Raw genomic sequence first — 11218 nt, 5'->3', positions numbered from 1 at the left:
CAGACAACGTTCCTATCCTTAGGAAATGCATGCTTAAATATTTAGCAGTAAAGTGGTGTCATGTCTACAATTTACTCCCAAATGGTTCAGAAATAAATAGTGTGTGTGTGTGTTTACGAAGACAGAGAAGATGCAAACATGATAAAATGATAACATATGGAAGAATCTGGATGAAGGATTCCAGTTCGCTGTACTTTTCTCACAACTTTCGTCAGGTTGAAATGATTTCAAAATAGAAAGTTTTAAAAATCTTTTAAGAGCGTCTCCTCGGGCCGGCCCGTGGCTCACTTGGGAGAGCGTGGTGCTGACAACACCCAATCAAGGGTTAAGATCCCCTTACCAGTCATCTTTTAAAAAATAATAAAATAAAATAAAAATAAACAAATAAATAAATAAATAAAAGCGTCTCCTTGCTCCTCCTGTCTCCATCTACCCTAATCCCACCTCCTGCAACCCCCTAGAGAAACACTTTTATTAGTTTATTGTCCTAAACTTTCAGAGTTTCTGTGTGCAAATACAAACAAGAACGAATACCATGCTTATGAGTTCCACCCCTCCGCTTCCCACAAAAGGGAGCTCGCTCTGCCTGTTATTTCTTTCACTTAGCAATGGCTAAGTGGGGGTTGTTCTGGATCAGAACGTAGGGACTGTCGTTCTTTTCTCAGCTTTGTAGTATCCACCCCCACGGTGTCCGACATCCCCTTTTAATAACCCCAAATAACTGTCACCCACTAGTGCTCATGTATGCCAGGCACTGGGCACACCTGCCACAATGTTTCTTAAATCCACCCTTCATCCCCGAGGCCACCACCACCCTGGGCCAGGCCAGGTCACCTGTGGTCTCTCACCTCCCCTTACTCCATTCTCTCCAGCGGCCAGGAGGATCTTTGGATAAAGACAGAGCTGGCCTCAGCACTCCCCTGCTTAAATGCCCCAGTGGCTGTCCTCTGGGCTCGTCAGCACCCTGTGAGCTCACAGGGCCTGGGGCAGCCCTATCCCTCCTGCCGTATCTCCCCACTCCCTTCCCCACCACCCTGCGTCTTTCTCAGGGAGAAAAGCTCATTCCAGCCTCGCAGCTGTGCTGTCCCTGTCCCCACATCCTCCCAGGCCGGCATCTTTCTCCTCCTTCAGAACTCAGCTGGAATGACCCCTCTTCCTAGGGCTCTGGGGACTGCCTTCCCTCAGAGAGCCCCACCCCACCCCGTCACTCTCTAGCACCCTAGGAAAGCAGCTTGTGTATTTAATCACTTATTTGTTTTCTGTCTCTCCCACTGATTTTTTTTGTGTGTGTGTGTGTCTGGCCAGTACGGGGATCCAAACCCTTGACCTTGGTGTTACAACACCACGCTCTAACCAGCTGAGCTAACCTGCCAGCCCTATCTCCCCCATTAGAACATAAATTCTACAGAGGCAGAAACCGGGGGCCAAGATGGGAACAGCTTCGCCCCAGGCACCCTGAGATGATCAGAGCCAGGATGATCAGAGCTAGGGAGCTCTGACGAAGCTTCATGACCTCAGGGAAGTCCCTCATCTCTGAGCCTCATTTCCCAAAGCCCATCCCTCAGGGATTGTGTGAAGTCATCCATTCACCCATGTTAGCACCTACTGTGGGTGGTAACCTACAGGGACTACTGGGACCTAGGACACAGTAGGCTTTCAGCAAATTGGTACCCACCCCACCCCCATCCTCCCAGCTCCCTAACTTCCCTTCAGGGAGGCCGGCCACAATTTGGTGATTGTTAGAGAACGTTTTTTTCTTTTGGGAGGAAAGCTGCAAGTCATTAAGGGCTGCTCCCGGCCTGCGGGTCACCATTTCCTGTTTAGAAGAAAGAATCATCTCTCCTTTGGAACACGAAGCTCCCCCCACCCCCAGCCTGACTCTGGGGCTCTGAGGCTCCGGGATGCCTGCTCAGCTCCCCGCAGGAAACTGGCACCTTCAGCACCTTTTGTGCTCAAAAAGGATACTCATTTACTCCTGGCCCCAGGAGGCCCCCAGAGGTGAGGTCACCACCGCCAGCCAGCGGGAGTGAATTACCCCAGCCCAGGACGCAGGCTGACCATCCTCCCGTCCTCGGAGCAGGAAGCTGAATGACCCCTACCCTTTGGCCTGGCTTCTCACCCTCCTGGCTCCAGCCAGCCAATTTCCTTGCATCAAAGGCCATTTGGTACCCAGCGGCCAGACGGAGGTGTGGGCCTGACAGGGAGTCCAGAATGGGGCCCCGGCCCTTGGAAACAGGAAGGACATCCTCTGTCTCCTTCACTGCATTCCATGTGCATCTGGGAGAAGCAGCCAATCTGTCCCAAAAGAGCTGCAGTGCTGGGGCAGAGCTGCATAGCCTGCCTAGTTGAGAATATCCTAGAAGCCAACTTTGTGCCTTCTGGGCCTGCTCAGCCTCAAAATGCAAGAGTGAGAGAATAAACAACAGCCACAGTGTAAACAGTACAGGGAGCTTGCACACATACCCCTACTCCTCACCTGGCCACAGAGGTGTCTCCAATCCTCCATCAGAACCCAGGCCCAGGGGGCAACCCATTCACACAAAGTCCCTAACAGTCAAACCCAGAACTCCAAAGGCACGTGATATCTCCAAGGGCAAGATTTAAGGCTGTGTCAGAAATACCTAAGCTCCAGGAATTTCTGCCCCCTTCTCCCTTCCTAAAGAACTTTTAAAATACTCACGCCTCTATAAGAACAAGTAGAGACTTTTTAATATATAAATTAGTCCCTTTATTGAATATCAATAAACTGTACATATAACTATACAAAATGTTTCCTTAATACAAAATGTTGCTTGCAATATAAATACCAGTGTACCTTTAAAAATGTAAACATCTTCCTCCCAGGCCCACCTGTCAGACCCCCAAAATAGTTCTGGGAGACACATAGGTCAGGCCAAAGCGCCCCACTTGGGCTGCTGACAAGTGATGGCCATTACTCACAGTCCCTTTTGAGACACTGTTAAATTGCCCGTCAAACAGGTGCCACCATGACAAACAGGAGGCCGAAATAGCTGCCCAGGGGCATCTCGGGGTCTAGACTTGTCCTCTGTTGGGGTCCACCCCCGCAGGCCGATGTATGCACCTGGGGGCGGATTATTGCATAGTCAGTCACACCTCGTGGAGGGTGGCCTGAGGACTCTTTGGGTGGGGGGTAGGAGAGTGGGGTCCCCTGAGTGGGCTGGGAGCTTCCCAGTCTCTGTTGGCTTTTGTCCTGTAGCTCAAAGCAGCTGTATCCAAACAGCTCTGGATACACAAGCCCACACAGAAAGGCCAACTCAGGAATGCTCCAGAGCAGTGGCTGCCAGGAAGGGTCTCCATGGCAAGCTGCCCTCCCATCAGCCGTCCACAGAAATGGCCACGGAAAGGCCTCTTTCAGAGCTCACTGAATCAGGAAACAATCTTCATCAAAGTCCTGTGGGGCTGACGCAGCCACAAGTGGGGAGCTCAGAAGGGAATTCCGTGGCAGTGAGGACATGGGGTCCTCCCGTGTGGAGTCGGAAGGGGCAGCGGGGGGGAAGGGTAGGTATAGAGAGGCAGAAGGAGCCTCTAGGGTCAGCGAGGACCTCCAGAGCAGCCCGACTCCTGGTGCTTATGGAGCAAAGACATGCGGGAGAAGGTCCGGGAGCAGGTCTGGCACTGGTACTTCTTGACGTCCGAGTGGGTCTGGAGGTGGGCCCGCAGGTTGGAGCGGTCAGCGAAGGCGCGGCTGCAGTGGGGGCAGGAGAAGGGCTTCTCGCCTGGGGAGAGAAAGCCGGAGGGAGTTGATGGAGACATGGGCTGACAGCTGGCATTGACTAAAATCCCTCCAGACACCCCCAGCCCTGAAAGAATCCCAGGACCCCAGAAAAACCAGGCCTCAGTTAAGCACACAGATCCAGTGTCCAGCAGCCTGGATTTGACTGGGAGCTCTGCGGCCTCCCACTGTGCCACCGTGGGCAAGTTGGCTGGCTTCTCTCATCTCTACAATGGGGCTGTTCATCCCCCACTCACAGGGGTTGGTAGCTGAGAGAAGGCAGGATAAAGTACTTATCCACATCATGCAGGGATGTGGGAAGTGCTGGACACGCAATGATGACCGAACACTTTTACTGATTAATCCTACTGTCCTTTGATCCTACTGTGATCCTCATTTTAGAGTTGGTGAAACTAAGGCACAGAAGTAGCACATTCAGGGTCATCCAGCAGGACTCCAAAGCTCTTGATTTTAACAACTATACACACTGCCTCTCAGTCAAGGGAGGCTGTGATTGGTGTTCCTTATTATCAATCCTGGAGTCATTCCTTGATTTATTTTGGGGACAAAACTTAAGAGTCAGCCTTCAGAGGGCTCCCCACCCCCATCCCCGAGCTGGTTAGGCCACTCCTGGGGCCCTGCCAGCAGCCTACTTTCCTCATCACAGCACCTACTGCACGGTAATCCCAAATCCTTGTCTGTCCCTCAGTCGGACTGAGAGTCCCGTTAGGGCAGGGGTCTCCCTTGAGTCCATTCCAAACTCCAGCTCCGAGACTACCTAAAAGGCTACAGAAACCTGTGGTCCTGGCACACCATCTGCCTGGCTAAGGCTGTTAAGGAAAAGTCTTGCACATGGGGCTGGGTACACAGTAAGTGCTTGTAGAATAAGTCTTTAAAAAGAAAAAAAGTCTCAGAGGAGCCTGACCCCTCAATCACCAGATAAGCCCTTTTCATAATCCCTGCCCCAACCAAGAGAATATAGTTCCAAAAACACTGATAATGCCGTGTTTTGCTTTTTCTTGGGGGTGCAGCATTATCCAAATAAAAAGTAATAAAACAAATAGCTATTGAGCTCCTACTGTGTGCCAGGCACTATTCTGCAACACTGAATATATCCTTTTTCAAAAAAAATACAATCTATCCTCTCACTCCCAGCCTGCTATGTCCCCGGGCTATGACCCACCTGTTAAATCCCAGGGCTGGAATTCAAGAAAAACTGGGAATAAATTAATTCCATCACCTACTGGCTGCCTAGGGCACTGTGCTGAGCCACTGGAGTGGGAGGAAGTCCAGAAGATGAGTTCCAGTAGGACCCATTCACTCAAGAGGTACGTATCGATCCCCTGAGCTGGGCTCACTCTCACAGGGCAGTTATACAAGAAAATACCCACATTGCAGGGTGAAGACCTAGTCAGAGGACTGGGGAAGGGATGACTGAGAACTTCACTCTGCCATTATTGAGCACTCTCTGCATGCCAGACCTGAAGGGTTTGATGCCTACAATCTACAAAGTCTGAATCAAGTTCTTCCTCATTCACATACTCCCTTGTGAACTAAGAGCTGATCCCTTAGTTACACAGATCTGGAAAGGGGGACGGAGTCCATCATGCAGTTGGGGGTTATGATTGCAACCCTTCCTAGGGCTGAGCATTGCCTCCACACAGTAAGGGCTCAAAGTATGATTAGACATAAACTTGAACAAAGGGGGAAGGAAACGTGATGGGGGGTGGTCTGTGTGCACACGCAGGAGGCACAGACCCCCAACCCTCATAGATCCCCCACCCCCCAGACGCCTTGATGGTGCTCCTGGCAAGTGTGAAATCGGCACCAGGCCGGCAGAGACAAAGGCTGCCAAGGGGGGCACTGTACATGTGATACCACCGGATTAAAAGGGCCTGCCACGCCGTGGGCCAGCAGCTGCGGCCAGAACAGGTGCTGGGCACCGCTGCCCCATGCACCTGCTCTGTCCCTCCCAGCCCCCTCCCACTGGGCCCACCATTAAGGCACACAATGGGAGTCAATGAGTATGGCGATGGTACATTTCAACGGTTTTTGTGTCTGAGCCATGCCTTTACATCAAAACAATGTCCAGATGGGAGGGGAGAGAGGCTGGGGGCCCGTGAGAGCACCCTGAGGCTTCAGCCCTCCCAAAATAGAGCCCCTATTAGCTGGGCAGTCACCGTGAGGCCAGGCAGTTGGACCTTTATGTTACAATCAAGACTATTTGTGCACAATGTAAGAGAAATGGGTAGCCTTGGTCATTAATAGCGATGCCAACAAAGCCTGCAAAATGCCAGGCCTCCCAAACCACCTCCCTGACCCTCACCACTCGAGGATCAGCCATCGGGCCAGGAAATGACAGCACTCAGTCTCCAACCCAGCCTGCCTGACCCCAAGGCCGAAAGTCATGACTCTGAACCTTCTCCCTCAACAGTCACTCTGCAAAGAGCAGCCCCAAACACGGTGGCCTCCACCATTCAAGTTCTGAAAAGATGGGTGGCTACCCTTTCCCCATTTCCAGAAAGTTTTTTTACAGATCTATTATGTTTTGTACCACCAGGACGAGATTGCATTTTCTGCCAGCAAAGCTAATGTTCCCTGGTCTACATGATAGGATTGAGTAGCGGGTAGGGAGAGCAGATCTAAGAACCATTAAAGGTAATAATAAATTACTATAAAATGATTAACAACCTGCACAGCCACCCTATAAAGCACGTGCTATTATAATCCTTTCTGAGGCTCAGAGAGGTTAAATTGCTTGCCCAAGGTCACACAACATGGAAGCAGAGCAAATATCAACTACCACTTTTGTGAGAGCTTATTATGTAGCAAGCATTTTGCCAGATGCTTTCTGTACATAGTCTTTCATATAACCTGCACAGAAACTCTGCCAGGTGTCCTTATGCCCAGTTTACAGCTGAGGAAACTGAGGCTCAGAGAGGTGAAACATCAGCCTGAGGTTTGAGGAAGTTCTTAAAACAAGATTCAGAGCCAAGTGGGGGGTCTGACAACATCCTGTCTGGCGAGGGTGGAGGTGGGCTGGGGGAGGGTGGAGCAGGGTGGGCCCCTTCACACCTGGCAGTAACAGCAAGGTGTTGGCTGCACCTTTCTGATATCCAGCTCTAACCCATTTGGCTGAGAAAGAGACGGCAGAGGGGCCTGTAAAGGTTTTGACTTTCCCCATCTGCTTAGCTGATGAATGAGTGTTTCTGCCAAACATTTGCAGAGAGCCAGGCCTCTGAACTTGAAACAGAAGTTAGGAGATTTAGGGCCGCAGTTTCCACAACTTTGAAAACTAGAACGGCAAGCCCAGACTCACAAAAGCTGGTAGGGAAAGCAGTGGGGAAGGGGAGAAGGGCGGCCAGACTACAGGGGTACGCACCGGTGTGGGTTCGGACATGTCCCTGCAGCAGCCAGGGCCTGGAGAAGGCCTTCCCACAAGTTCCACAGACGCAAGGCAACGTGTGGCTTCGGATGTGCATCTTGAGGGCGCCCAGGCTGAGGTATTCCTTGTTGCAGTATTTGCAGTTGAAGGCCTTGCGAGACTGGGGGTCCTTGGCCTCGGAGAGCTGGGCCAGCTGCTTGGGCACTTGGCCCAAGCCTGGGAAGGCAGCATAGGCCTCAGCCTCCAGAGAGGAGGCTGAAGTGGAGGAGAAGGAAGAAGGAGCTGGCGAGGCGGGGCTGGGGGGCTGGGAGCCTTTCCCACTGTCCTCATCCGACAGGGAGGTCAGCTCTGCCACCTTGGGGTTTTCCTGGGGCCGAAGGGAGGCCCAGCCAATGGGCTGGGCTTGGGGTGCCAGGAGGGAGTCCCAGATGAGTGTGGGCAGTGAGGCCGTGGGGTTGAGGACCTCAGGAGGTGGGATGGCTGCCAGCAGGTGGGCCTGGTCATAAGGCTGCTGGAAGGTAAACTCTGAGGGGAGACAGAGAAAAGGGCAAGGTCAGGCATTAATTAGATCATTCGTTCAGTCAACAAACAGTAGACCACTGCAGGCCATGGGCTAAGTGGGGCTGGCACTCGATATTTACTAGACGAATAAAAGAATTAGGAACCAGACTAGGTTCCTGCCCCTGCACAGCCCCCTCCTCACCCGGGTCAGCCAACTCGAGTCTCTCATAGGAAGGACCCCCCCTACACTTCCCAGCCCCAGCTCAAGGGGGTCATTCCCAGGTCTCCTTCCCTCTGAGTCCCCCAAGTACCCAGCCTGAGGGAAGATTCCAGCTACACCAGCCCCCAATCTCCCCAGCTCAAGAGCCAGCACCCTGCCCCAATCCCCCTCCTCATACACATCTCTTCTCCCAACCCTTCCCCCAAGTCCTCTGGACTCCGGACTCATCCCAGCCACTGGCCGGCGGGCTCCTCCTCTCGTTTCCATACTTGCGGAGCTTCTCTGCCTCTCGCCGGCTACCAAGTCCCCTCAGCCCGAGACCACTGCCCGCTACACGGCCCTCCCCACAACCGCCCAGATCTGAGACTCTGGATCCACCTGCCCCAGGTCTCCCGAACCCTCTCCCCACCCTTCTCCACGAAACATTTTTTCATTCGACTTTGGTCCAGGCTCCCTTCCCCAGGTGCTCCACCCCCAGCCTTCGCTTGTCTCCCCCAAACCTCTCCCCGGGGTCCGGCACCCCACTACTCACCTAGAGAAGAGTCTTGCAGCTCGCTGTAGTTGGGCTTCCGGCGCGAGCCGGAGGACTTCCTGACGAGGAAAGAGCGCGGCATGGTGGCTGAAGCAGCCAGGGATCGCCGGGTCGCGCAGGGGTCGCAGAACGCTCCACCCGCAAAGCTGTGCCGCGAGGATGTGAGTGTAGACGCGCCGCCAACTCAAAGCTTTAAGTACTCCAGCCGCGGCGGGGGCGGGGCCGCGGAGACCACGCCCCTTTGTCACAGCGCGCCAATCAAGGCGTGCCCCTGCCAGAGGCCACTCCCCGAGCAGGTGCGCCGGGGGCTGGCGGGGCTCGCGCCGCGTGGCGCTGCGGTCCCGGGTTGGGGCTCCTCCCAGGCCTGGCCGCAAGCTCAGCACGGGTCGCCCCCGCGGCGGGCTGCTGAGGGCGGGACGCAGGGCGCAAGGAACCCCCGTAAGCCGGGACCCCAGCGGGACGCCGCACGCCCGCCAGCTCAGCGCCCTGCGGTCTGATCGCCTCTGGCGCCCTCTGGTGCTGCGCGCTGCTGATCCGGACACTTGACCTTCTGAAACTCGCCTTTAGCTTAGGCTTGGGGAGGGGGCGGAAATTTCCTCTTGCCCCGCTGGCGTCTCACAAAGAGCGTGGCATTGACGAGGGACAATACAAACTGGGGACTACGCGAGGAAGTGGACACCCTCACGTGGCTGCTGGACGTGTGAAATGCCACAGCCTTTTTGCAAAGCAATCTGGCCTGATCTAGCAAAATGCATTCGTTCCTTCACTTCGCAAATGTTTACCAAGCGCCCACCAAGTGCCAGGCGCTGTTCCTGGAGTCGGGGATACAGCCCTAAACAAAACACTCAGAGTCTCTCCGAATGGTAGCTCCCCGTCCGGTGGGGGAGGCAGACGGAGTAAACAGACAATTCTAATGCAAAGGGAAGTGTGCTTTGATGCGGGGTGGGAGGAGAGACAGGACGCTGTGACAGTCTGGAGGCGGGTCACCTGACAGGGGGTCGGGGGCGACTTCCCAGAGGAAGTGAAGAAATATCAAGGGGGAAAGCCCAAGGTAAGAATCAGTAACTGCTTCAGAGCCTTTGAGAGCAGCTTCCAGGGAGGGGGTGGGGTGGTCAGGCCTCCAGGGCCTCAGAGGAGTTTGGACTTTGCCTCAGGGCACTGGGGAGCCACGAAAGGATTTTCAGCAGAGGAGAGACCCGTTGGAGTTTCGTTGAGAAAGATTACCCTAGGCAGGCAGGAGAGCGAAACAGAGAAGGGCAAGGAGGCCTGCGGCGAGTCTCCTCACCTCTCTGAGGATCATCTACCCTATGTTTAAAGGCTCTAACTTGGCTCCACAGAGGACACTGACTGATCACATGTGGGATGGGCCCAGGGGAGGGACAGCTGTACACTCACTCCAGCTCCCCTGGGAGGCATGCCAGGCCTGAGGGGTGGGCACAGAAATAAATCCCACAGGTTCCGCTGTACTGGTTTCACCTGTGAAGCAAGGACTATAAAACCTAAGTCCCCCCACTCACCAGCAAGAACGAGGGCAGGGACTACTGTGTGTTTTGGTCACTAGGTGCAGGGGATAACAGGTGTGAACAAAATCATCCTCCCCCTGTGCTAGTTGGTGAGTGGGGGATGAGATGGGGGAGACAGGCAATAGGCAATTAATAGGCTGAACACACCCGCCTCCCACCTCCCACGTAATTTAGTTCCCGTCATGATTTTCCACAAGAAGCCAGAGGGAACAGTCAGACCTCCCTCTGCTCAAAACCCTCTCTGTCTCATTCAGAGTAAAAGCCAAAGTCTTCACCAGGGCCAACTCAGCCCTGCTGATCTGACCCCTGCTGACCTTGTCTTGAGCCCCTCTCCCTACCCAATGCACAATCATCTCCACCCTAATCTCTCACTGTTCCTCTAACATCCCAGCCCTTTCCCACCACAGGACCTAGGCACCTGCCATTCATTCTCCTTTCCCCCAAAATCTCTGTTCTAGATTTTTACCTGTCTGGCTTTTCATTCTTTGTTTCAGTAGCAACTTCACCAACTGCTCAGCCTCATTGGTAATGAGAAAAATGCAAATTAAAACCACAGTGAGATACCATTTCACACCCATCAGGACAAAAAGAAAAAATTTGGTCAATATCAAGTGTTGGTGAGGACGTGAGGACTGGTGAGAGTGTCAATGGGCATAGCCTCTTTGGAACAGTTTGACATCGGCTAGTAACAGGTGACTCCTCTCGCAGCAAGTCTCTTCCAAAGCCAACTGGATCCCAGGGGTTCTCAGCCCTGGCTACACATTAAATTCCCAAAGGTAATGTTTAAAAACATTAAAAACACCTGGGCTCCACTCCCAGCCCCACCCCTGCAGACATCCTGATTTAATTAGTCTGGGGTGGGGCCTCTGACATTAGCATTTTTTAAAACTCCCCTAATGATTCTAAAGAGCAGCCAAAATTAAGAACTGCTTAGCCCCAAACCCAGAAGAAACAAAAGAGAATATTCACTGCACCCTTGTTCCTAATAGCAAAAACAAAAACTGCATATAACCCGAGTGTTTATCAACAGTAGAACTGACTAAGAAACCATGGTGCAATCCTATAATGGAATACTATACAGCAATAAAAATGAACTACAAGAGAAAAACACGCACACGAAATGGAAAAAACAAACACCCAAACAACAACAACAACAACAAAAACCCAACTACAACTCCATGCAACAGTAGGGACAAATCTCTAAAACATAACGTTGAGCAACAGAATTCGCAAACAAATGCATACAGTTAGTTGGATTTATGCAAGGTTCAAAAGCAGGCAAACTAAACCCTATATTGTTTAGGAATGTATACGGAAGTGGGAA

General features: G+C 52.8%; 1 protein-coding gene across 1 annotated transcript; it reads right to left on the bottom strand.

Annotated features, from left to right (window-relative positions):
- Positions 1–2731: 2731 nt before the first annotated feature.
- Positions 2732–8513, bottom strand: SNAI1 (snail family transcriptional repressor 1). Its single transcript, XM_063113212.1, has 3 exons — positions 8372–8513; positions 7116–7643; positions 2732–3737 (listed from the first exon to the last, which is right to left on the bottom strand). Exons 1-3 carry the CDS (start codon positions 8451–8453, stop codon positions 3553–3555), a joined length of 795 nt encoding a protein of 264 aa, XP_062969282.1. The 5' UTR covers positions 8454–8513; the 3' UTR covers positions 2732–3552.
- Positions 8514–11218: the final 2705 nt, after the last annotated feature.

Source organism: Cynocephalus volans, chromosome 1 (genome assembly GCF_027409185.1).
Source record: "Cynocephalus volans isolate mCynVol1 chromosome 1, mCynVol1.pri, whole genome shotgun sequence".
NCBI classification, from domain to species: Eukaryota; Metazoa; Chordata; class Mammalia; order Dermoptera; family Cynocephalidae; genus Cynocephalus; species Cynocephalus volans.
This window is presented reverse-complemented; position numbering and strand designations above follow the sequence as displayed.